The following is a 27,402-nucleotide window of genomic DNA, read 5'->3' on the forward strand; positions in this document are numbered from 1 at the left end:
CACGTTACTCTGGCCACATGCACCGGGCCGAGCTCAAGAGAGGAGGCCGCGGGGGAATGACAGCCTCATGTCGGAGGATGGACCTAAAACCAAAACACACTGGCGCTGCAGGAAGTCGGTTACGGTTGAACACCAGCGTGTCAGTGAATCTGTGCCAATACTGACCTCCAGTGGAGGGACGTGGGAGTGACCGCTCGGTGGAAACGCTCCGCAGGACTTTATTACCCTTTGAATACTGTACTGTATAAGCAACTTTTATTGAAATAACGGGAGCATAATTCAGTCCTTTTAACTGTGTACACAAAACTACATTTCACATCTAAAAATGTATGGCGGGTTTGGTTATCTGACTCCCCAAGACGTTCATGTCGATTTTATTTTTTACTTAACTTTTCGGAACTTATCAGAATTTTAGTATATATTGTTTTATTTTGCTACAACTAAAGTTTCTATCATTTGTCCTTGAACTGTCGTATTCATTTGTTATATATTTAGTGACAGTTAATATATTTATTATCCTCTTAAGTTTGACTTGACGTCTTGACAATGATGTGACACGTATTAACCTGGTCTCCATGATTTCCCTTGTTCAGCTTTTCGAAATTAAAGATGTATTAATATCATGATCAGAAATCAGAAAAAAGCTTTATTGCCATTATCATGGAGGATCCCACCAACTAGGAAAGTGTTTCGATATATATATATATATATATTTATATATATATATATATATTTTTTTTTTTTTTTTTTTTTTTTTTTAGTCACTAATAAGAAAATAAACAGGCGCTGTTAAAAAAACAAAAGGCTAGTCAAGGTCGGTGGTGAGAGGAGAAAGAAACGTAGAGGTTCTGTAACTCACTGTAATTGCAATTCATTGTGATCCCACCACCATCGGACCAACCGGAATGAAGCAGTCCTTCGTCCGATATTTATAGGTACGTTATCAAACATAGTATAAGTCATGGTGCCCCGTGATCGTTGGAATTTTTAAGATGACAAAAATACGCATATTGAAGTAAACACAAGTATAATGGTGTTCGTTCATCTCTGTTTGCGTTTGAGCGCTTGCTTTCTAGTCTTTTGCGCAACTATGCATTCTGGGAAAAAAAGACACGTGACCAGATGTCGCCAACCAGTGAGTCGGATTTTGAAAAACGTTTTTTATTTCACTTTCGCTTGGATGAACAGTCAACAATCTTAGACTACGGGGGAATGTAAATATATATATTTTAAAATCATTAATGGTCCAGACATAAATGTGCCTATTCTTGCCTTTTGTAATTCATGTAAATACTTCGTTGCATGGGTTTTGTCTTGCTCCGATTTCATCATCAACAAACTTGAGCAGCTCTTTTGTCTGGTTTGAAACTATGCTCTGATTCCGGAGTCCAGCTGCTCGTGATGGACTCAAATCGAGAAGCGGAACCACGTGGTGTAAAACCTTGTTCACTACAAATTCAAAAACACGTCAGCTCAAACCTGCTCATCCTTTCTGTCCTCTTTTTGAGGTTAGTAATGAGGAATATGTTGTTGCATCGAATATATGATTATTATTATTATTATTGATCAAATCTAAAACAAAGCCACAGTGGCGCACCAGGAAGTAGGTTGAGGCTGAATAACATCATGTCAGTGAATCTGTGCCGATACTGACATCTAGTGGGCAAAAGTGGGAGTGAGCTCGTCGTCACCTATAGTCACCAGAGATCCTCAAGATTGAATTAGTTGATGCCTATAATAACTTTATCGAAATAATCGTGGTCACATTTGTTTTGGTTTTTTTTCAATTATGTAAATAAACAATACATTTTAGACAAAAAATATTATAACCAGAGAAGATTACTGTGTCAATCCTGAACATTTTCATGTTGAAGTATTCCATCTGATTTGATTTATTTCAGTTTTTTGTCATTAGTTTACTATTTTGACTAGTAAATGTGGTGTAAAACTGCCTTTATAAACACTATTGTGCGTCAATAACTTCCCATTATGCGGCATTGGTGACCACCAATTGGACCGATGATGGCGAGCTATCTAATGTGCATAACAACAGAAACTTAAAGCCTCTTCACTCTGTTGACCTTGACCGGCCTTTCGTCACGTCCAATGATCAATTGCCTATATTCTCTTTTGTCTCTAAATCATGACCATTGGAGAAAGCTGAGTCCTGCCCCTGTTGTGGGCTCCTCTCCAGTTCCATATCCCAGCACAAATGACACTCTGGAAGCCTGAACTCCAAACTTGACTGAAGTTAAGGAGCCCAAGATTTTTGAGAAATTCCTAGTTGATAAATGCAAGAGTTTTGTTGGTGAATTTGGATATTTTATATTATACCAACAGAAGGAAGGAATTCTTCATCATTCAGTCACAAGTGGTAGAGCTGTTTATACATGTCTCACCATCAGACTCTCCAGCGTCATCAGATCTTAGTCCCAAATGCACAGTTCATGTTCAAAAGCTTATATTTGCTGAGCTCACCGCAGGGAAGAGGTGCCACCTGGAGTACAATGATGTTTATTATAAATTCAAAAACACAGTAAACGATCTTCGCTCATCATTCCCGTCCTCCGTTGGAGGCCAGTAAGAAAAAAGTGTTGTGTTCACATGAGTCCAAGTTTGTATTCCACCATCATGTGTGGCTCGCCCATCACCTCACTCATAGCCGGGTCTGAAGACAGACAGGAAGTAGATTTGTGAGAAATGACGTAAGACCTGAAGAAGCAGACTGGGCTTTACCGTTGAGGATGTCCTCAAAGCCGATGGTCTCATCACCACCTCGGAGAGTGTCCAGTGCCAGATTGGAACTCTGCAAGAACGGCAGACGCTGGATCTGGAAACAGCAGAGGACAAGCTGGTTCACTCAGAGAAAATGAGACGGATGGAAGTCACGCCTCAGAGACACCAACTGAGAAGCAAACTATTCACAACAAGCACCATCTGCAATGGAGCACCGCCACATTGGACGGTCACTCTGAGGGCATGAGACACTGGAATGGATACCTCAAAGCAGGATCATGGGACATAGGCCTGCTCTGCGGGACTCACCTGTCTCGCTGCTCTGTACTCCATCTGCAGTTTGAGAGGTGCGTGAAGACCCTGGATGTTCCTCAGCGTCGAGAAGTTCATCTTGTCCTTGTTCACCTGGAACTGCACACAAAAAAAGTCAACTCTGGAATGGTTTCACATGCATGGAAAACATCAGGGAAAAGAGTGCAGATTGAATCGAGAAACAGCATTTGGGGCACACACACATCCAGACAAGTCATTTTAACAAATACAGTGGCACCTCGGTTTTCGAACGTCCTGGAATTAGAACAAATCGTAGTCCGAACAAAAATTTCAAGATTTTTTTGCATCTGATTTCGGACAAAAATCCAGAATTCGAACGCCCTCGGAAAAAACATAACGTGTGCGGACCGATCAGCTGACCCACGACGCACTTTGTTAATGTGTATAACGCAGCCTCTGTGTGCAGACGTGTCCTGTTAGCTACATTTACTGACTGTTTTTTCTTCATATTGAGGTGTAAAACCTTTCCTGTCTCCACACTGGACCGTGGTAGAGTGTCACAGGGATGAGGCGAGTCTGGGACAGAGCGTGACTTGGTTTATGACTTTGTCACAGCCAAACTGCACAGAAGCGCACATTCAGAGCTGGACACGCACCGGGCACCTCTTCACTTCTGGAGAGACGTCACTCACTCTGCAACCCCTCCCACATGCAGCGGCCATACACATAGACGAACAGCGCACCTGCAGCAGACACTCTACATTCACTCCTACAAAAGACTATTTTAAGCCTTGGAACTCATTATTTCTTGTTCCATTCATTGTAATGGGAAAAATCGATTCAGATTTCGAACAAGTCACTTCTCGAACGGCCGTCTGGAACGGATTGTGGTCGAGAACCGAGGTGCCACTGTACACTGAACCTTCACAAAGCTCCTGGGGCTTATTTGTTAAACAGTTTAAGACAAATGTTGATTGGTATCAGGCGATAACAGTGGAATCAGAACACACTAGTAAGATGAAACATAAATCCTAACCCAAAAATTACTTAAACATTATGAATTATTAATTGACTTAGCAGGACCAGTGTGGTCTGTCAGGGTGTGTTGAAATGATGTTTTCTTTTTTTTTTTTAATGGCACAACAAAAAAGTCAACACAAGTAAAATTTGGTTCCAGTTAGGTCAGTGCACCAGTCAACGCCTGTGGTAGATCCATCCCACTATCACTACAAAGCAAACCTCATGTATATCTTTGACCTAGACACACTTATAATCGATTTATAATCGATTAATTTACAAATAGTTGCAGGTACAAAACAGCAAGTGACCACTTACATTGGTTTCTGACAGTTCCAAAGGGTGTGATGGAAGGAGTTCATTCTTAACACTGGTGAAACTGGGGGGAGAGATACATGGGAAGTGAAACTTAATCCAATTCTTTAAAGCGACACTTGTATACTTCATGTTCAGACAAACACTGCCAACTAGAGAAGTGAACTACAGGATGCAGTACCCGGCGCGTAGTGAATCCTGGACTCCATAAGACGCGTGTGGGTTCCAACCGGCCACAGGGACACTGTCTTTAAGCTGGGACCGAATACCTCGAGAGTTCTGAAAGAGACACAAGTTCGCCGTTTATTCTTAACTTAGCGTATTAATAATGCAAAAGTGAAACAAGAGCGTCAACACGGTTGTCGATGCTAGCTAGCATTAGCTAGGATGACTAATCACAATCCCCCGGGTTTGACTTTAAAGCGACTGGATATGGCACACAGAATAAAAGCGAGGCGTAAACAGTCGTTAGATGGCAATAAAAAATGACAACTAAAGGCTGGGTGAGTATTAACGGTTAAGAATGAAAGCGCAAATTCACCATTGTCGCAGAGCGCTGGTGGTTTCTCTTCAACCTACTTCCGGTGTGACTATTGCTTGCAACGTCACATCCGGTAATAGCGGCGTACGTTGCGCTTATTTACATTATTATTTAGATAATCTTAACATTATGGGATTTTCCGTAGCCGATGTAAATTCTACAGCTATATAATCGTTTTAATATTTTCAGCCAAGTCTTTAAAGCAGCGTTATATTGTAAACCGTGGGCCTCAGCAGCCGTCAGGGGGTATAGCTCAGTGGTAGAGCATTTGACTGCAGATCAAGAGGTCCCCGGTTCAAATCCGGGTGCCCCCTCTTTTTGACCCGATGTTTTGTCTCTTGTCCTTTGACGTGCGAGTTATCGCATTTTCATCCAAATGTTGTTGGTACTGTAGTTTCTGTTGCAACAAAACCATCCTTTTTATAGTAAATCATTAACATCAATCGCAGATTACACGATATGATGATAATTATTGCAAAAACCTGACGCATTAATTGCCTCATTGCCGCAAGTAGGACACAGGTTCGACTATGGAATGGACGGAACCTGAAAGAGGAGTTTTTTAAACCAAAAATAAAACGCGTCAAACACAGATAAAACACAGCACAAGGCAACGGTTTACATGTTTTAGTTTTATGAAACACGCTGTATCGCCTCCGTCAAATGAAAGATGCTTTATATCGAGGGTGCGTTTTAACAAGGCACGACTGGGTCAGCCAGCGCTGTAGTCCAGTTGTTCCCACTAGATGGCGCAAACAGGCCGAAAACTAAGTTGTGGGAGTCCGAGCAGGTGAGTGAGTTTGAAACTAATGGGCGCCGAATGTAAATATTAAGACTCCCGTTTTTCCTTATTTAGCAGAAATCTGAAAGAATATGGAATCTCAATCTAAACGTTAAATTTATATTTATATGTAAAATCTAAATTTTCATTTTTTACATTCGGCGCCAAGCACGACACAATAGTTAGATAACGGCGGTTTTCGGTGATCGTGTCCTCGGTATTGGGTTCCATTTCGACACACTTGGCGGTGATAAAAGCGTCTAAACGAACGTATCACGGCGCGTGAGCCTCGTCAAGGGAAGGTCTCTCCACGCCCACTTCTCTGTGACGGCGCGACCGTGGACTCACGGCAGGCTGCGCGCACTTCCCACCAACATGCGGAGCTGCGCGGACCAGTCGGAGAAGTTGGACTCAGGAGCCGGTGCGAGGACTTGCGTGAGCGCTGCTGCGAGCCTCTTTTCTCAGCTCAACCTGCGTTGACGTGGACGTAACTGGATGTAAATATCGGTCCTGGATGTGGGATATCTCTCTCTGACTCGTCGTATCCCTGTCTCAACTTTTTGGATAAGACATTTTGGAGACAGCAATGCGCGCAGGATCCCACTAACAAATGACCGCTCTGAGTTTACTCGCCACTCCTCCGCTTCTCCCCCTCTTCTTCACCTCCCTCCATCTGCGTGTCAGGGACTGACCTAGTCTGCTCGTCTCCATGTGGCCACCTCGCCACTGGACCGGGATGAGGGCAGTGGGTTGGCCGGTGCCGGTCACCGTCCTCGGGGCTCTGCTGCTGGTCATCATGGACGTGAAGGCCAGTGGCGAGTACTGTCACGGCTGGCAGGACCCCGCGGGAGTGTGGAAGGAAGGCTTCCAGTGTCCGGAGAAGATCGATGGAGAGGACGCGATCATCTGCTGCGGGAAGTGCGAGCTGCGGTACTGCTGCTCCAGCACCGAGGCCAGGCTGGACCAGGGCAGCTGTGACAACGACCGGCAGGCGCAGCAGCCCGGGACCGAGACCAAGAAAGACAAGGATTCTGGAGCAGGTACCTGCAGAGAGTTCAACTGAAGACATCTAGCCATTATAAAACAAGTTACTGAAACAAAAAAAAGTCTGAATATAACAAAAAAAAAAATCCCCAAAATGAGTTGCCTGTTAACGTGGTGAGTAATATAGAATTAGATCAGGAACAAGACTGTTGAGGGGAGGAAATGGATAAGATAAGATGGCTAATCTTTAAATGTGTCAGGATGGATTTAGTAACACAAACTGACATTTATTTGTCAGACAAATAGACTTCTTCATTCATTCATTCATTCATTGTCACCCACATGTCTTTCCATCTCACGCTGCATTACTAAAGTTTCTCCTAAATAATGTGAAACACTGCAATGAAAAATGGGAAAACTTTATTAAAAGAATGAATCTTAATACTAATAATACTTAATAATAATCCACTATCTTCAAATCAAGCATCACAGACTGAGTACTTAAGAGGTTTTCAGACTGTGTTCTGGAAGTCTGCCTCTTTATTCTCAGGCACTTTCCAGACAAGGAAAGCAAATTACTGTAACATCCACAGTTGCTGGTCCCCGCTACTTTGGGTGAGAGACCAGGGACACCCTGAACAGGCCCCCACCACTGTCACACAGCAAACTAGAGTCACCACTTCACCCCTATGGTTTTGAAGAGTGGGAGGAAGCTGGGTTGAACCACACTTTCCTGCTGCTGGGCTGAGCACTAAGTGATCAGAATCTCTGCTCGTCTCACAGACACCAACCCACACCGACTCTAGAAAAACATTTCATTCTTTAACAAGCTTGTTTTACGAGGGTCAAGGGAGGAAACGGGAGCAAGAGGCGAGTCAAGCACAGGGAGAAGATCCAAACAACACACAGCAGACAGTGAAATGTATTTGCTGGTGATAATAAAAGGGAATGAAAAACATGATTGGTGTGCTACAAATCAGAGAATATAAAGGGAGAGCGTGAGAGTATCTGGCCATGAAGCTGGAGAGAAAAACCCAATGTTAAATGTGAATGAACCCAATGTTGACGCCTCATCCTGACACCAAAATAAGTTCAATTTAATGTGAAATGCTGCTGAAATATTCTATTTCATTATTGCCTAAAAATGACCTGCTGCCGCTCGCAGGTCATGTGTCACGCTTGATATCATAAATTTCGGACCTATTACAGGACAGGGTTTCCTCTTGTAAACAGAACACTGCATCAGAACGTCCCTGTAAAAGATCCATCTGCTGCCGGGCCTCTGCTGGCACCAACAGCTGCACGGGAGACAGCACACTCATCCAAAAACACAGTTAACTGCACGCACAAATGGCAAACTGTGGCCCGCTGCACTTTATAAATAGCAGTGTGTGTTGGTGCCTGCAACAGGCAGAGAGAGTCGGGCTCGTATCGCTGCGTCCCCACGGGGATCAGGTTTGGACTTGACCGGATCTTGGACAGTGTGACTCCGTGGAGGCGCTGACAGCTCTGTTCATACTAAAACACAAATCATGTTATGGATCATTTGGGAGAAGCTAACCCCCCCTCTCAACCCCTCTTCAAGTCTTCTCAGAGGGAAGTCACATGTCTTCCTGCCGACCTCGCTCACCCTCCTGTCTGGTTTTGTTAATTGTTGAACACTGAACCGCAACGTTGTGTCATCGGAAGAAGTCAGGAAAAGGGAGGATTTCCAGTTAATTCTGGTGAATCCAGGAGCGTGCCAGAACTAACTCTGTTCCAAAGTAGTAAGAGTGTGATCCTCTCAACTGTACGCCCAGAGTGGTCCCAACTGAATGTGAGATGAAATATGGGGCGTCACATGATCAGCATCCAACTTGAGAGCAGAGCATCTCCAACTTATTATTGACATTCAGGAATCTGATTTCTTTCTGCTCTGGAGGACTGACTAGATCCAGGATTAGAGGGTGCAGGGTCTGCAGTCTGACTCCACCAGCGCCAAGCAATCACAGCTCTGTAGCAACTGTAGTTTATAATATCATACCAAAAGTTTCACTCAGGCAGAGTAAACTTGGTGGAACCGTAATGTGTAGGAGACCATCACAACTTCTCCAGCCTGGCTAACTCGTATTTCATTCATCTGGTTACACAGAGATCACGTTTTCAATGGCGTTGGTTGGTCTGTCTTCAAAATAACTTGAAAAGTTATGGACAGATAGTTATGGACAGATAGTTCCTTGAAATTTTCAAGGAACTATAGGAACTGGAGTAAGGAACAAGCATTGATCTTATTTATTTTTATATTTTGAAGGATATTTGTCATTGAGTGATCATGTTGGGCTGCACTGAAGCTGCTTGGTGGAGGTTTGCCGTTTGTTTTTTAGTTTCCTGCTGCTATGATCGCAGTCAGTGTAGCTATGATATTTTCAACCAAGCATTCCAAATGTAGAAACCACTTATGAATTGCATCGTGAGACTGAGACCCACAATTGTGACCGGCAGTAGCTGTGAATATGTACACTTGGCTCAGAAGTCATTTCTATGACCCATGAGTGTTAATACTTTGCCTAGTGCTAGTTTAATGCCGATGGAATGTACTTCCATCGGTAGGAGAGGAGTAACTCTTGTGTGCAATCGTTGGTGAATCACTTTGCTTTGCTGACTGCACTAGCCTCTGATAGAGACTGATGTCAAGACTAAATCCTGTTGAAGGACTACCAGTGGTACTAGACCAGTGGTACCCAAGCCCCGGCCCAGGGACCGTTACCGGTCCGTTTTTACTCAAACTCTAACTACAGAAGGAAGAAAATACCATGCTAGGGAGCCAGTATTGATGAGAACACACGCATGTTGAAAACCCAACTGTTCAGCCTCTTGTTGCTGAACACTGATCTGATGTCAGAGGCAGGAAGCGAACGTCCGCGTCTGGAAATGGAATCACGTACATTTGTAGCAACGTTATGTTCACCTTGAATTAAATTCATCTTTGTAGTGCGAGCTAAAATAATCCACGTGCCTCCATTGCAGCTGTGTGAGAAAGTGATGGCTCTTAACATAGTAAATCAACATCGGTCCGCTGGAGCCGGTCCTGGGCCCGTTTGAGTCTGAGGGCTTCGACTAAATCGTGTTTTATGCCTCTCTGCTTTTTCGCTGAAGTTCTGTTGGTGCATTATATTCATATTTCACATGTGGCAGGTCATTAATCACCTGATAAGATACACAAAGATATGCAGGAAATTATTAATGCCCTGGACATGGAGCAACACATGGTCCAGACGAACTGAAGGAACCCCAGGAGGGGAGCACGGGCGGCTTAGTCACAGAGGCCGTGCCCAAAACAAGAGCCGGCGTGCGGGGAGGGGGTCTGCTGTTGTTGCAGCACGGCTGCCACGGCTCAACTGCAACAACAGGTGTGGAAGACTGACAGAGAACAATGGTGGCCTAGAACCCGTCATGCGACTGGAAAGTTACTCAAGAGAAATGGGGGAGGATGGTTTTGCAATCGGCACCAGGCTCTGGACTCGGCAGATTCAGAACTAGAATGATATAAATGTGTGCACAAAGCTATGTTTAAAATGCTGTAACTTTTTTTCTTTTGTTTTTTTTTTTCACTTGGAAAGCCCTTGAACTAGGTGTCAAACTCATGGCCCAGGGTCCCAATCTGAACTCCTGAGTCATTTTATATGTCCTGTCATGAAAAGCCTAGACCTCCTCTGATGCATGTTGGTGTCCATGCTCACCACGCTGCTGTCATGCAAGCGGAGGATAAAAAAGTCAGCTGAAATATTGATCCAGATAAAAAGGAAACCAGTGTAAGATGGAGGAGGGAGTTTGTGTAAGTATCTTGTGTTATGAAGTGTAGTCGGAGATGATCGTCCCCATTTCGCTGAACAGACTTGAACCTTGCCACGTTAATAAGTCATAGGCTCATAGTAATTTAACTTAAAGTGGGTTGAACTTCCGACCAATCACAATACAAGTAATCTCCGACTTACGACTACGATCGGTTCCGACCAACCGGTCATAAGTCATATTGGACGTAAGTGGAATGCCATTCAAAATAGCCGATGCGAGGGTTATAGCTACTACTGTAGTGGTAGATGGCTGTGTGAGAGTGAGATGCTGGGATACTGTGCTGCCGTAAGTGTCGTACACGATGCCGGAGACATTGAATTAAATAAATAAGCATCTGTTGGCTGTGGTCATAAGGACGGGTGGACGTAAGTCGAGCAAGTCGTAAGTCGGATGTTGCTTGTACTAGAGACTTGGAACCGCATTGAAGCATTGCAGACCCTGATTCTGGACTGCATTTCCTCCTTACATCATTTGAAATCTATCAACTATTTTATTAAAATCCTCCGCTTTGGTCCAATATAGTTTTCAAAGCCCATGAAACCAGCAGAGCTGCAATGGCAAACGCTGTCTTCTACTTCTACTTGTGTCTGTCTTCTGGCACGCAACCTTAAAGTAGAGCTGCTGATAGAAAAGCTCAGCCTGGAAGTGCTACATTGTACTGAGAAAGTCAACCCATCAGGAGGTTTGTGGAACTAACTAATCCCCATGTTGAGAAGGGGGGGGCTGGCTGGGACATTTCTGCTTCTGTTACGTGCGCGTGTTTCCATAACAGACTTTTCAAAGGAGCTCCTGTTAAAGCCTGTTTATTAGACGGCGTGTGGCTGTGGGCTACATCAGCTTGAGAGCTGGACACCGCTTCCTGACCAAGGCTCTCGTGTGTGTCATGTCATGCTCTCCAGGTGTGTGACATGCAGAGATTTCTGACTCCCCCTCCTCACTTTCCAGCAGTCTTAATCCAGGCAAACTAGCAGCACGGCTGCGCTTGTGTAGGACCAAAATACCCGACTTTAACAGCCAAAACTGGTTGGCATGACTCAAGTGTTGGCTGAGGGTTTCAGCATGGAAATATCCCCAGCACATGGAGGCATGGAAACACTGCTGACCATTGCGATGGTTGAGGTGTGTGTCTGGGAACACCTCATCGGTCTGACACTGCCAACGTCTCTCAGCAACTAGGAGCAGAACCGAGCAGAAGTTACAGTTTCAAACTCATCTTAGAAATGTTCTACTTCAGCCAAGTGGTTCTCCATCAAAGCTGGATCACTCACTGCCATCCTCCACTCGTAACCAATGACAGGAATGTCAATGACTTCTCTGCTGACAAACCAATGGTAAAACCTGAAGTGTTTGTGTCACTTCCACGGTGCAGAGTGAGAGCAAGTCCCATTCAGGACTAGGTTGGGACCTAGTTGTTTTCTTGTTAGCAAGGTTCACAGCTCACTGCGACATATGTGTTGTCTGAGGTTCAAAGATTTGCACCCGAGAGCCAAAGGTAGTTCTGGAAACCTTGTTGTGTGTCAACATCCGATCCAAAGTGCTGATGTGGACCACCGTCTGGTGGCCCTGTTGACTCCTTCCTCACCAAAAGTTAAATCATGCAGGGGTCATGATGAACCCCCAGAGGAGTCGTTTGCCTTCTACAGGCAGCGGAAAAGCTTAGCACTGAAAAGTAATGGAAATTTTGATACATGCTGCTAAATTTCCCAACATGTTGCTGGCTAGGATTGTCCTCAGAATGTGGTGAATATTCAGTCAGCTGGTTTCTCACACTGTGGATCAGTGTCCTCTTGCTGTGTAACCATTTCCAAGTTCCTTACTTTGGTGCGATCCCAAGTCCGTTTACAGATATTTTGACAGGTCGCCTCACACGCCGTACGTACATCACAACAGTCACGAGGAGGAGGCTCAAGCAAGAGTGTGGCAATTTGTAGTTCATGTACCTCCAAAAAAAAGGTCAGAGAAGGGCCACAGTCGCTGAATGAGCGTAAGAAACAACCACATTCATGCAGAATTTGTTGTTAAGCTAAGGCTAACGCTAAAGCTAAGCGCGAGTCAGTGTTCGGCTCGTAGCTCTCGGGAGCATTGACAGCTAGCGCCTATTTAGCTAGGCTATATGGTGAAAAGGCAGAAATACTGGAGTTCACAGAGGAACACTGTCCATTAATGTATAAGCGACGGCAGAAAGTGCCCTGTTTAGCTTTTATTACCTGTTGACGTCTGAAATGTTTAATTTTATTTTGAGTTTTTAAAGAAAGTAGACAATTGTGAGGCTCTATATATCAGTTTCAATAATAAAAGGGGAAGTCAAAGTCAACTTTATTATTAATATTAAATGCAAGACATCCAGTATAAATGAAATTGCAGTCCTCCCAGCACACAGTTAAGATTATAAAAAATTCAAGTACTATTGAGAGAACAAATAAACAACAAAAACAGCTAGCTCGAAGCTAAGAACTGCAACTTAGTTGTTAGTTTTCATCCTCCCGACTTAAGAACGCCACCCTCGTCGACCCTTGCAAACAAGCACCGGCGCATGTCTGCAGGGTCGAGGGCTTTGTGGACACAGCAGGGTGCCAGGGATTAAAACAGATCAAAACAAAGTTAATAACTGCTAATGAGAGCCCCAGGGACCCAAACCTCTGAGTCCTTCTCTTCTGGTCCAAACAGCACATGGCTTTTTGTTTCTCCGTCGCTGCCAATCTGCTCTCACATGCCGGAGCTCAGAGGCCAAACTTCAGCTCAATACTTTGATCTTGCTAAAGCAACATGACTCAGTGGACTTTTTTTTCTTTTCTTTTTTTTTAAGCTCTGTGCTGCCCCCCACAGACCCGGAGTGTGTTAACTTTTTAATTGTGTCACAGTAAGCCAGCACTAAGTCAGGAGTAAACAGCGATTCATTATGACCCCATATGTGGCCTTTATCTCAGTCACTCAAACACCTGGCGCACTCCACACGTGTGTGTGTGTGGCCCTCAGAAGATGTGCCAGAACCAAAGTCGAGCCGGTCCATTAAGACATGTGGACCACAACACTTACAGCAACGAGAATCAGGACGTCACAACTGGACCTCACAACACTTCCCTGATCCATAGCTAGAGTGCGATTTATGTATATTAGGGGTGGGAGTGGATAAAAAATATCGTGTAAGAATATTCATATAAGAATATTTGCCACAAGAAGCCACATTTTTCAATTTGAATGAATTTGGTATTTTACTGAATCAAATGATGGACCCATACATACATTTAAACAACAAAATATTGTTTATTTTGCATCAGTTTGACAATGGCACAATAAATCAGGATGGTGTCTATATTCAAGTTTTTATATCACTTTATTTAAACTAAAGCTCTTTTCATGTCTTGAAAATATTTGTATAAGAATTTCAATTTTATAAGAATTTCAAGTACATTCAGAGTAGTGGAAACCTTGAACATTGTGTAGCAAAAAACATCCCTGAACCAAAGCAAACAGATGCTTTTGTTCAGGGATTCCTCCATGTTTGTTGTTGTTGTTATCATCCGAGCTGCCACGTGTCTATATATAGTTTTCTCTAATATTAATCCAATGGACTTTGAAAAGACTTTATATTGCAATGATCGACTCCAAACAACCAGCTCTGTGTTTGTCTCTAGTGACCCATGAGTTAAAGTCTGCTCTGTCTTCCTCCAGTGCCCATCTACGTGCCCTTCCTGATTGTGGGCTCTGTCTTCGTGGCCTTCATCCTGGTGGGCTCTGTGGTGGCCATGTGCTGCTGCCGCTGTCTCCGACCCAAGCCAGAGTTGTCGTCCTCTCCTGGGGCCACGGGCAGCGGACCCGGCAGCGGGCGCCTGCTGGAGACTATCCCCATGATGGCCAGCGTGGGCACCTCCAGAGGCTCCTCCTCCCGCCAGTCCAGCACAGCTACGTCCTCCAGCTCCTCAGCGCCCCCAGCCGCCCCCCGGCCCGCGGCCCCTCCGGTAATGAGGGCCCAGGCCTCCTGCTGCCTGCCCCCAGACGCCAGCGTCTTCGTCAACATGCCCACCAACTTCTCGGTGCTCAACTGCCAGCAGGCCACTCAGATCATGCCTCACCAGGGACAGTTCCTGCACCCTCAGTACATCGGCTACGCCCACCCTGTTGCCGCCACCCCTGCCTTTTTGGACCCTACCCAGGGTGTATATAGACCCCTCCAGTCCCCCTGCCCTCCGCCCACCGCCGGGTCCTCCAGTGTCACGGGCGACCAGAAATACCCACCAGTGACAGTGTGATGAATGTCTGGACTCTGTGGTGAAGTTCCTCCTGTGAGGTCCGAGTCGGGGCCCTGACTGGAGCCTGCTGCTCCGCCAACGTGTGCCTTGCTTTTACACTCACAAACTCACAAATGTGAGATCAAGTCCGAGCCTCTGTTATGACAATGAATGGCCACCGAGCAAAAAAAAACTTCTTATTTGATTGAAAAAAAGTTTTCCATCAACATATTTTAAATCCGCCCCAGGTCATCGTGTCTGTCGGCAGCCACTCTCCATCTTCACCTCCGTGGAACAAACACTTGCTTTGTGCAGAATAAAATACCAAACTTGAGGCTGCAAATCACTCTCACCGGTGTGATGACATCACGTTGGCCTCCTTAACAGACCGGCGACTGTTACGTCTGATATTTGGTCGATTCACACGTGGGAATGAGCTGGAACTCTAAAGAGGCAAATGAATACCGAGGCAAGTGCTGAGGGAGAAAACGCTCGCCACTCAAATATTGACTGAAAGATTGAAAAAAAACAAACAGATTTGCTGTCTTATGTGAGCAGAGTTGAGTGACGGCTGAACGGGGCAGAGGAGAGGACCACATGCTGCGCTCGTGCCACGTGCACATCTGCACTCGGGGACTGTTCAGTTGGAGTGGCTGTGTGAGTGTGTGAGAAGTGTGACGTGCGTGAGTCAAGTGGTGATGGCCAAAGCAGCTGCGATGCAATGTGAAAAGCAGTCGCAGTCTCCCTGAAGACCATTGTAGGAGGCCATCTTGTCCCCCCCACCCCTCAAAAAGAATGTGTCAGGAACACACACTGCTAATATCGGTGATATTATTTCGACAAAACTGTGCAACCCTTGAACACTTCAAGCCATTGACATTCAGAGCGTGGACTGAGGCCGTGATGGTGGCGGCGTAAAACAAACACCTACCAGCAAAAACCTTCCACAGAGGAGGGTGACGACAAATTCCCAGTAATAATCTACACACACACACAACAGCTCATGATGACTTCAAGTCCAAATGTTTCTCTTTTTCCAAAAAGAATAGAGGAATGTGTGCGTGGAGTCACCCCCTGGTTTGGTAACTCAGTAACATACAACTTCAGGAATTTGTTGCTCCAGTGAACATGGAGCAACGTGGGATGTCCAGGAGACCTGGGAGTGCTGTGTGTGTGTGTGTGTGTGTGTGCGGATGTGTGTCCACATGCAATTTCTGTTACAAAAATAAAAGCATCAGTCACTGTGGCGGGAATATTTAAGTCCAGTTTGTTTTTCTTTGTAAAGTTTGATTAATTGGAAGACAAAATAAAAAAAAGAAAACACTGGTCTGTCACACTGGCTGGTTCCCACGCGGCTACAGACTCTGGACCCACCCGAAAGAATCAGCACAGCACAAAAACAAGAACTTCAAGATCATGAAAAGTCACTGATGTGTAGTTAGAAGTAGTATGCTGAACTTTGTTTCAAGAGTGTGTCCACAACATGATTTATTCCACATTGAGTCAATAAAAAAAAAAACTTAAGTCAAGACTAAAAAATGACTATTGGACGGGGGAATTGACCCACAGTCAAATGATTAATGGAAATATATATATTTTTTTTTAAATGCTTGAATGAAAAAGGCTCTGAGCTCTGAGAAAAACAATGATGACAAAACTGTATTTTAAAGAGGAAGAGGTACATTTTTATGCAGGTATGGAGAATGTGAGGATACAAAAGAAGCATGTTTTCCTCTGAAAGACAAGAAGACACCAGAGAAAATCAGTTGCAACGCTTCACAGTGATGTCATTACTTAAATTAAAATCAGCCTTCAGAATATCCAAATCTCAAGAGAACATCACTGTGTTGACAGGTGCCTAACTACGACCGAGCAAATACTCTTGAAATTGTATCAAAACAAATGATCTGGTTCCAGAAATGGGACAGTTTTCATTAACTCACAGCCGACATGAGACATCAGGACTGTAAAGCAGACAGCTGGATGCTTTATATCTCCATCAGACACTGTGTAAATAAGTTATTTTAGAAATGATTAATACAAAAAAATGATACGCAAGTCCAAAAATAAAGTATGAAATGAGATTCAAATGAATCTAATTTAAAAAAATAAAATAAACACTGGCAGGGAACTCATTTTAAAAATAATTTAGAAAAGATAAATGACAACGTCCTGAAATTTCGGCGTGACATATTAAATAAAATCATAATATATGACACTGAAAACAAACAAACAAATTCAAATTTAAAAAAAGAAAATAATACATATAATTTTAAAATCAGTTCAGTTGAAATGAAGCCCAATAAAAGGCTATATGCAAAATTCAAGAGCCACGTCATATATTGGGACTATTATAAAGAGGGGTCAAGCCAAAACAGAAGAAGAAGATTTTGATACTCTCATATTATAAGTGTAATTGAGCCATGACATTACATGATTAACATGAGTTATTTGATTGTATATTTGCTTTTGTAAGCCATTTTTCAAATATTCTCAAAATAAATGGTAAATATTGGTCGACCTTTCTAAATGGCAAATGTGTTGGTCACTGAACTATGGGTGAAAGGTGATTTACTACATGGTATTTTTTGTTTGTTTGACAAAATACTTTTTAAATGAGTGTTACCTATTAAAAGAGTCGAATTGAGACCTCTTGAGGGCCGCACCTCTGCCATGTATGCTTCCGTTGTTATTTCTAATTGAACATTTTGAGAAAAATCCTCAAGAATCTGAAGTGCAAAGTCTCTGGAGGAACATGATGTGAGTGTTGTAGCTGAGACAGAGACCAGAACATACAGAGACCAACGTGCAAGACAGACTTTGAAGGCCTGGAACTGAGGCGAGACCAAACTGAATACAGAACTAGCTACTTGTTTGTACTTATAATAGCATTTCAGTTCTTGAATTATTTTTGGAAAAACTGGACTGGTTCTTCTTCTGGTGTGTTAAATAGATTAAAACATTTTTGGAGCATGGCGCCTGTAGATGAGCAATATTTGTCAAAGAGATGTTTGCAGAAGACACATCTGTGTGATAAATGAGTTTCCACCGTCTGAGATTGATAATCCCGCTGACACACACACACACTTAAGCTTTGAGAAACACCAATTACACACACATTGACAGACAGAGCTGCCACCCACCGCGGACAGAAACCGCCGTCGCATCAGCAGCTCACACGCTACAGACAAGAAACCACAACAATGCGCGGCATAAAACCATGACGATGCCTCTGAGCTCGCGGAGGAGCGTTTTCTGGCAGCTTTTCCTGAAACTTGGCCGAGGCGGAAAGCAGGGCAGGTCTTTCGGGAGGTGCTGAAAGGCTTAAATGGCTCTTTGGTGGTGTTCAACCTGATGGATTCTGCACATTAGAGCAGCTGCAGTCAGTTCAGCTGGGACACCTCCAGGTGGGGAAGACATCTCCGGCGACTCTCCACTCATGTTTAAATTTCAGGCAGATCTATTCAGAGCTCTCAAATTGAACCTCTTCCGCAGCTACTCTTACAGTGAAGACACCGAGTCATGGATTGATTAAGTTTAATGATTAGGACTGGGATAGACACTCGTTCATCCTCCCCTCAGTCTTGCATTCCTCAACATGGAGACACAGACAACAGACTCTACATTCAGACAAATTCCAGAGGCAGAAAGCCGCACAGTACCGTCTCCGTCCGTGGTGTATCTGGAGGAGCATTAGAGCTACTTCAAGTCTTGTTAAAAGGAGTACAAAAACATGAATGAAAGGAGAAAACAAAAAATTGGATACGTGACCACTTTAACAATAATAAAAAGAAAAAAAAAAAGCGTGTAAAATGCTGCCGAGGAACTGCTGAGTCAGCTGACGGTACCAGACGGGCGGGTCACAGACAGCCAAGTTGATTTCTAAAGACAGGGATGAGCAGCAGAGACGAGGCGGCTAACAGATGGAGAGATAGACGGGAGCAGATAAGAAAGAGGGGAAGCAGGTCCTGGTGCAGGCTGGGGGCCCGGTCACGACCAGCTCCTGTCACTCTGCCTCCATGTTGAGGGGATTCAGCTGCACCTGTGACTGTGTTTATTTGGCCGAGGTTCAGCCGCAGGTGATGACTGACACCTCAAAGCTATCACACACACACTTATGGACCGGTACACACATGCATACAAACACCGGAGCGCCAATGCGTGCAGACATACATGCACAGGCCAACACACACACACACACACACACACACACACACACACACACACACACACACACACACACACACACACACACACACACACACACACACACACACACACACACACACACACACACACACACACACACACACACACACACACACACACACACACACACACACACACACACACAGTAGCACGATGAAGTAAACCCAGGCTGTGGAGTATATGGATATGAGCAGCAGTCTCTGAGTTCCACTCGTCATGCTTGTGCGCGATGACTCATGCCTGTGCAGCTCTTGTGGAAACCAAGTCAAATTCCAGTCTGGTCCCTTCCTTTTAAGTTCCAAGTCCAGCGACGGCTTCCGTGCCTGGCCACGGGCGGCGCGGGGTCGGGTCAGAGTTCCAGTAAGGCCACAGCGGGGTATCTCTCACCCGGCACGAGGGCGTCGGGTAAGTCTGTCTCCGCTGTTCGCTTGACGAACGTCGCTTTGGCGAGCCAAAGCCGGGGTCAGGGGTCAGGTCTAGAGGCTGGGGCGCTGCTGGCGGGTGGTGTCGTAGGATCGAACTACCTGGGACTGGGACACCACGCCGTGCTCCTCCTGAGAGAAGGCGTAGCCATCTGCAGAGCCAGAACCGCCACAGTTAGAGAGAAAACAGAAGCATTGAACAGTTCTCAGCTGAAAACAAAACCTTCTTCACACCCTCCAACAGCACCAAGGCTCCTGGGTGAAGAGGATTCTCTCAGTAAGACCTTAATCTCCATGTCATCTGATAAAATCTGTCCTCTCTTGAGCTAGAAACCAACATGTCTACATCTTTCTCATCACAGCAGCTTCACATCACATTGGCCAGCTTAGTTAAGCCAAAAGAATTTTGAATCCGTTTTCTTCAGATACATCACTTGAACCCTTCACCAAAACTCCTGGTTGCACCATCACACAGGCACCATTTGCAGAAAGACACTGACGCTGAGTAACCCGACCCAGAACACTGCTTCATCTGGGCCAGACCCTGATGACAACCCTGTAAAATTGATGTCAAGTGTCCACGGCACAGCTGCTCACCAGAACCACGTGCTCTTTGTCAAACACTCTTATCAATTAAGGTTATAAACTCTGATTTATTCAAGACTTTTGACCTCCATTTCTCTGTATGAGCTAACCACAGCAGCTAAACCAACATTTCCTTCTACAAAGGGAAGCAACACCGAAGCCCCTCAGCATTTTTCCGGTTCGGATCAAGAGTTTGTGACCAACAAAATAAAGAACACGAACTTCAAAATTTATACTGACGTGAGACGGTCTGCTGCACAGAGTTTGAACGTCCGACGCTCGAAGGTGTTTTCCTAAAGACTCTTGTCAGCAGATGGGCACGTTCGTTCAGACTGCAGAGGGAAAAAAAAACATGAAGCAGTTAAGCGACAAAACATTTCTGTGGTGATGACAACACGATTATTGTGCTACTGTAAAAGATGAACATTTGTTTATAATCTCTGTGACATTTTGGCATTTCATTCAGAAGGTTTCCCTCACGCACAAGTCAGAGCTGCTAAATCCAGCCTGGGAGAACTTAAGAGCAGCTGCCATTTATTTTTGGCCGATGACGTGTGAACATGAACCTTATCAGTGAGGCGCAAGTTCTCCATCACTGCCTCCAGGATCTCAGTGACTTGTTTATCGGCTGTACAGGGCAGATATGTGTTACTTAAAACTGATGAGTCCAGGACTCCAGGATGTAGAAGTGGCACAGAGAGGCCGACGCCCATGTTCATATGTCATCGGGTCCTGAGACAAATTACTTTAGGAGTCCAGAGAAAAGCCCAATCAAAATGCCAAAAACAAGGTGATAGCTAAGATGTGAGCGGACCTAGCAAAAACGGAGGCACTTGAAATCCTTTGACGCTGTTATTCTATGTAGGAAGAGTTGAAAAGCTCAGAAAGTTTAATTCCGGGAACTTGAAGGAGCGCAGCCAAGGTGAAGTGGATGAAGACCAAAGAGGCAGATCTCATCAAACCTGGCATTTAATTGAACCCAACATTCAGTCATAAAGCGGCTGCAGGGTAACAGGACATCCACAGTGAGCGCTCCCCCGTCCTCCTCCCCTCTTCTCTTCATTTTAGAGAAGACTGGATGCTCTGTTCTAAGACCACACGCCGTCACGGCCTCTCTCCTCGCACCACCAAAAATAACGAAAGCCTTTCCAGGTACTGAGAACAAACGCACGCACGCACACATGTTCTCAGGCCGCATAAATAAAACCATTAGTCAGTGTGATTCACTGCAATAGGAAAACAAAGTGAAGTTCTGGCAGTATTTAAATTAGCATGAGGAGTCATGAGAGACTGGAGAAGGAGAGCGAAAAGTTGGGAAGTCTTCAAGTCATGTACGCCACTGTTGGGACTTGAACAGTGCTGAGAAGTTTTCTTAAGGGTTCCAGAGCCAAAATACTGTCTGTTAGATAGATGACACCGCTGAATGAATCTGAAAATGATGGAGAAACAAGTGAGAGGTTGATGAATCAGCGGCTTTCAGCGTACCCCCCCCGCTCCACGGTGATGTTTCTGCCTGGATCCCGATCAACAACGACCCATGGAAGTGCTGCGTTTGAACTCTTCCCATGAGAGTCCCGTGTCCTCTACTTTTCCCATGCCTACCCCGGGACCTCCGCAGGAACTACAAACACAGATGTGCTTCTTTCCATTTTGCTCCGCTCCGCCTCTGCCCACCCCTGCTTCACTTCTTTTTTTTTTTTTAAAGCTATACGTTTGAATGAAGAACACTCACTCCTCGAGTTTGCAGGCGGGGTGAGTCTAGGACGGAGGCCTGTTCAGGGGTCAGGAGGAGCAGCACGCTGACTCACCCTTCCCACTTCGTGCCAAAAACATACCTCAAACTTTTCAAGAAATTTTTCAATGACTGCTAAGAAAGCTGCTGGAAATCGGTCAGTAAAAAGAGTGGTCAATGAGCTTCTGACCAATAAAACACCTGGCTATCTGCTTTTCAGATAATAAAAACATTTCCCTAACGCCATGCTACTTTAAAAAACATTTAGGGACACTACAAACACCATCTTGTCATGATCAGAACATGAACAAGCAAACAAGGCGGCAGGGTAGAAGAGTGCTGCAGCAGTTACAAAGCCAATTTTATGACCTCTGACCCAAATGTTCAGAAACAAACCAGACTTTACAGGTAATAAAAAAACATCTTGTTTGAAAAGGTCTGGAAAATTTGACTTATTTTTGTTAGTAGGAATAAAGGCAGTAATGGTATTAATCATTTTATTGTAATAACCTGTTGACATTTATGCGTTTTGTTTTCTTCTTGCAAAAACTACTCAGTGTACCATGACAAAGTTTAGTTATTACATGCCTTTGAGTTCTTCCTAATGCAGATAACAGAGTAACCAATAATTCAGGGGCAATTCAGTTTCCATAGGGGCCACATGATAATACGAGACTGTTGTGAGGGGCCGACGCTCCAACAGACAGCACAGAAGAAAACTTTTTTTGTCCCTTTTCTCTTGTTTTTTTTGTTACTAAAATACAAGAAAACAATCTAAAAAAGGATTTTATGATATTCCTTTCAGTTTTATATACATTTTATTCACATTATGGACTACAAATGCTATCTGGGCCACAGAACTATGGGTAAAACAAGTAAATAATGATAATAATTGAATTCCAATGTATTTTAGGTACTCATTTTTACAGACAAAAATACAGCTAAAACGAGCATTGCTCATTGAAACATTCTAATTAATTCAACATTTAAATATAATTACTTATTTATTTGTGGGAAGAAAAACACAAAAATGAATTGTTTTAGGTCTGTATTTTCAAAGGCCTAAATATCACTGATATGTTACAATTGAATTAGTAATGAATGACGCAAGAACTTTGTCTGGAATAGTTAGACGCCAGATAAACAATCTGGCTAAAATAATAAAAAAGGCCAAGAAAAGCTCAGAGAATATCGACATGGACCCTTTTCTTCTAACCTATTCCATGAATGTTTTCTGAACTAGCATCCACATGTCACGTCACACACTGCTAAATCACAGCGGCTACAGCTAGACACAGTCACAGGAAACACACCAGTTTCGTGCAGCAGGTCAAATTGGTCCACCTATGAAGAGTTTGAAAGACGGTGGTAAGAGTGACAGAAACCAAAACACAGTGCACACAGGTCATTCCAGGTCAGAGGTCACACAGTGGGACAGGTCAAACCCAGAGGCTACCTCTGTGGACATGTGACAGGTTGGGTTGTGAGGGACTTCAGCTTTGGCTCGCGCCCTGCGGACGGTGCCGGCGGGTAGACAGACGACATTGTTTGGTAACAAGGACAACAACAGGAAGACGTCATCACAGGTGAGAGGCGCGGGTGGAAACTCTACCTGCGCCCGCTGGCGTCCCTCAGCACGGCTGCACCTGGGTCCACAGCTCTGGCCTCCAATTCCTGCACCTCTTCCAGCAGAGACTTTCTCACAGTCCGTCGAGTGCTGCAGCACAAAATCATCTCATCAGAACCGTGAAGGAAACTCTGAGTAATTTGGTCTGTGTCATGTATTACAAAGCGTGTGTGTCCGTGTTGACTCAGACTTAATGTGGGTTATGTAAATGGCTGGGCAGAGGTTAATGGTGCCTGAATGGAATATGCATGCACTGGTGTTAGACGAGTGCTTCTTACCAGGCCCAGGCAAAGTCTTTGAGTAAACACGCAGTCGGTACCAGGACCAGTCCCAGCCAGAAGTGCCAGCACTGCATCACCCTGCCAGCCTGCAGAATTACCCACACAGACTTCAGTTATGTTGCTGAAATCTCACATGCAAATCCAGAATCTGCAGGCAAACTGACATTGGACGTCCGATTGGCTTCAGCGTCCTACGATTTGCAGTCGACTAAAATTTGTTGACAATCGGCTTCACTATTTTGCATATCTTCATGAGCTTCTCACACCGTCATTGGCAGAAATTCCTAACTAACTGTCTCCACAGTGGCTCCCTGAGCAAAAATCTTGAAGGACAATCTTATGTCTGGTCTTACATTCTTCAGCAGTCTCCACCCATCACACCCACAATATTCTTGCATCATCACTCTGAACCTCTGTTGCGTGTCTTCACTCACAAATCTCCATCTTAAATAAGTAGCATGAAGCTACTTTGATACTTTACCGATGAGTGGAGATGTGCTCAAATCACGGCCTGTCTGTTTCACTTCATAATGTTCACTCCACGGCCCTGATCCAACAGCAGAATCTCCTACTGCCAACCCAGATTGCGGTCACACTTGATTGAACTCCTAGTTTTCCAAGTAGCTCAGCAGCCAAACATCTCTTTTTTTTCCCAAATTGCAGAATCAAAGTTCCTTGTTCCAGATTAATTTTCACCGATTCATTTCAATCATGATTAATAAGCTTTTAATTGCAGGGTTTCCGCCACATGTTAACAATCGTGGCGCACCACCACAGCTTAAATAAGAGCCGCCACGCCACAAGAAAAAATCTTTTTTAAAGATGAACTCTCAAAGGATCAAACGTATTGAAACAGAGTGGAAACTTTGAAACAAACTGATAACACATAGCGCATCATGGAGATGGACTTGAAAGTGACTGTATTTGGCATGTTTTTCACAGACAAATCCAGAAAGAAACTTAGTAACTGAATCTGTTGCTCGAAGAACTCAAGTCACAAATTCAGTCAAAAACTCTGGTACATTGTTTCTCTGTAACTTCTGTGTTGGCTGCGTTACCTTCTTGGATTTTTTTTAAAACAGTTTCAAAAAAACTGGTGGAAAACATATTTGGCAAATTTGCTTCAGCGCCTCTGTTATAAAGCATAATTTCACCCAGAAAATTAATTAATATAGAAATAGAAAAATTTATTAAAATAATACTAAATACAATTGGGGTATAACAGTATATGTAGATAATTACACTCCACATATATTCACAAGCAAAGACTTATTACTAGGACTGGTAAAAATAAGATTTTAATCTCAATGAATCGCACCAAAGCTCAGATAATTCGCAATTAATGGCAAATTAATCTGTTCCAATGTAACTTAAAGGAAGAATTTATCAACATAAGAGTGGCCTGTAATGCTTTCTTACGCATGTTTACTGCAACAGTCCAACATAACAGGCACTGTTAAGAACATTCCTTGGAATGACCTCAGAGGCACTGCAGAGGCTCAAAAACATGCAACAAGCACAATATTTTTAGCGTTATTGTCCACTCTTGTGGATTATATTTACCCTCAAGTTACATAGAGAACAAGACACAAAACGTGCAGTGCAATTCATTGAGATGAAAAATGTAATCTATTGACAGCCCTACTTCGCACTGTTAGGCAGTGGACATTCAGATATCAGTAGCAAGTGGCCCTTTCCCAGATCTCCAGAGAGAGAGGGAGACAGCACGCCGCTCTCTTCCGTCCTGACCCCCACAGACAGATGGGAATAAAGATTGGGGCAGTTGGGGAAATAAGAGAGCTAATGGGGCAGTTAAGTGGAGACGGTGGTGGAACAGGGGGGCGGAGGGTTGAGTGTCTCAGGCTATTCCGCAGTTAGACTGAGCAGCTGCAGATATTCGACCGCATTCCTGATTTCTGACACATTTTGAATAAAAGGTTGGATGAGAGTTGAGACGGCTCTGTGTCGTTCACCTTCCCCACCCAGGGGAGAAGGTCAACCCGCCGTGTCAATTTGTTCTCGAGGTTTCTAACTCTGTTCAACATGTTCCTCATCTTCCCTGGCTGCAGCCCTTTCTATCGAATCAACACCTCAGCGGAGGACAGTAAAGGCCAGAGCCTCTGGTGACACGCAGCAGGTGCAGGAAGGCCGGCCAGAGGAGCAGCCGGGGCATAAATCTCCATCTGAGCTCCAGCCGTGCTGACGTGGAACACCCAGGAGTCTCCCAGGCGCCGTGTGTCGTGGTAGGTGACACAGATGAATGTCGTCTTAACCCCCTGCTGGCAGAATAAATGACTTGTGTCCACAGAGGTGACTTGCCTGGCCCAACATGTCAGGGGCGATGGGGAAGGTGGGCCATATGGCCGAGTAGACTGCGAAGAAGACCATCCACAGGATCATGCTTCCCCACACCGCCAGGTGGGAAAACTGCAGGTGACAGAAGGGACATTAACACTCGGCATTCTGGGATTAAGGCACAAAGACAAAGGTCAAAGATGGAGGTTTTCTGAATATAGACTGCAATTCAACTCTCTCTTAATGGCCCACTGTGATCAGCTGTAAATGGATGCTGTGAGAATTCCAGTGTCAGATGGTTGTGTGGACAGCTGAACAGACAACGGTGGCATGACAGGAGATATGGTGTTGTCGATGTTGGCCAGGCGTACACTGAGACGCACGGACGGTGCCCCAGTAGAGGATCAGTAGAAGCAGCCCAGATACTGGCTACGCAAGTGGTGCAGCTGGGAGCGCTGTTAACATCATAAACCAAAAGTCTTCATGTTGTGTAACTTCATTGCCACACAGTGGAGACAAAAAAAAAACATGGGGCAAACTTAGGTGTCATTTGTAGATGTATTAGGGCTGATCAGGGATGTGATTTAAAAAATCTAATTAGTTTGAGATTTGGAAATGAATCACATTTTGTCACCTATATTCGTCTCCTTTATCATGGATGTTTCGGTGGGACATAGAATTGGCGCACAGAAAAATGTTCAGAGAAAGAAAGTGTACATGCGATTAATCTGTAATTTGTATCGATAAATACTTTAAATTATTTAAATCCGTAATTACACAATCAATATTAAGTCCCAGGCTGAATATTGATCTCAACTGTCTAATGTCACTTCTGTTTTACTCATTTTAATCTTGAGACGCTCATCGAGGATAGAGTCATCATTTACTGTTGAATTCGTGAACAGCCTTGTTGTTATTCTATTTATTTTTATTTTATTTATTTATTTTTTGTCAGCACTTTATTCCAAAACACTTTCCTAGTTGGTGAGCATGGCAATAAATTAAATTCTGATTCTGACGTGAGAGGTTAGTGAGAGCATATTTGACTAAGCTAGTGTTTATTAAACATGAAGTAGCAGAAGTGGCAGTGACAGAGCTACTTAAATTTGTGTATGCCTAATTTTAATGACATGTTTGGGAATTGTTAGTTTGCCGTCGATGAAGAGTCGTGACATATTGCAAATGAGCAGCGGAAAGTAATATCCAGCCACAAGCTGACTGCTTTGAAACCCACAAACCCACGCCACAAGCTCAAGGCGCACCACATCATTACCCATGTTTCCTCCACTATAAAGCATCTCAAAGAGATTATGTGGAAACACCACTTTTAATCCAGTACCAGAGAACTCAGGCCAATGTGTCTACGTGGTCCAGAGTTGTGTTCGTTTTCTTACCCTGGTCCAGGCGGTCGTCTCCATTCCAGCTTTCAGACACACTGTAACCACCACATACTAGACACAGAAACACAACATCAGTGCAAGTCTGAAATAATAGAATTACAATGCATAGCTAAATCTGTTAAAATACTCAGAACCCCGCAG

The 27,402-nt window shown here is 44.2% G+C and overlaps 3 protein-coding genes and 1 non-coding gene across 17 annotated transcripts in view; 2 read left to right on the top strand and 2 right to left on the bottom strand.

Moving 5' to 3' along the window:
* Positions 1-1,193: 1,193 nt before the first annotated feature.
* On the bottom strand, positions 1,194-4,933 carry pomp (proteasome maturation protein). Its single transcript, XM_053859893.1, has 6 exons — positions 4,883-4,933; positions 4,523-4,620; positions 4,345-4,405; positions 3,046-3,147; positions 2,737-2,830; positions 1,194-2,668 (listed from the first exon to the last, which is right to left on the bottom strand). Exons 1-6 carry the CDS (start codon positions 4,883-4,885, stop codon positions 2,601-2,603), a joined length of 426 nt encoding a protein of 141 aa, XP_053715868.1. The 5' UTR covers positions 4,886-4,933; the 3' UTR covers positions 1,194-2,600.
* Positions 4,934-5,124: 191 nt separating this feature from the next.
* trnac-gca (transfer RNA cysteine (anticodon GCA)) lies at positions 5,125-5,196 on the top strand. The gene has a single exon. It is a non-coding gene; the product is annotated as a tRNA-Cys (tRNA).
* Positions 5,197-6,032: 836 nt separating this feature from the next.
* LOC128755292 (protein shisa-2) lies at positions 6,033-17,794 on the top strand. Its single transcript, XM_053858547.1, has 2 exons — positions 6,033-6,703; positions 14,154-17,794. Exons 1-2 carry the CDS (start codon positions 6,373-6,375, stop codon positions 14,729-14,731), a joined length of 909 nt encoding a protein of 302 aa, XP_053714522.1. The 5' UTR covers positions 6,033-6,372; the 3' UTR covers positions 14,732-17,794.
* atp8a2 (ATPase phospholipid transporting 8A2) overlaps positions 17,456-27,402 on the bottom strand; it is a 52,647-nt gene continuing 42,700 nt past the window's right edge. For 5 of the 14 annotated variants that reach the window (XM_053858539.1, XM_053858538.1, XM_053858533.1 and 2 more), the window contains exons 31-36: positions 27,256-27,312; positions 25,886-25,993; positions 23,564-23,652; positions 23,271-23,375; positions 20,167-20,258; positions 17,460-19,493 (exon numbers count right to left, since the gene is read on the bottom strand). In XM_053858539.1, the coding sequence (XP_053714514.1) occupies positions 19,396-19,493; positions 20,167-20,258; positions 23,271-23,375; positions 23,564-23,652; positions 25,886-25,993; positions 27,256-27,312 (549 nt within the window). In that variant the 3' untranslated portion in view covers positions 17,460-19,395. Of the gene's footprint in view, positions 19,494-20,166; positions 20,259-22,971; positions 23,003-23,270; positions 23,376-23,563; positions 23,653-25,885; positions 25,994-27,255; positions 27,313-27,402 lie in introns of all 14 variants that reach the window. The other 9 variants (XM_053858541.1, XM_053858543.1, XM_053858545.1 and 6 more) reach the window with 5 other exon arrangements.

This window comes from Synchiropus splendidus, chromosome 3 (assembly GCF_027744825.2).
Source record: "Synchiropus splendidus isolate RoL2022-P1 chromosome 3, RoL_Sspl_1.0, whole genome shotgun sequence".
NCBI lineage: Eukaryota > Metazoa > Chordata > Actinopteri > Syngnathiformes > Callionymidae > Synchiropus > Synchiropus splendidus.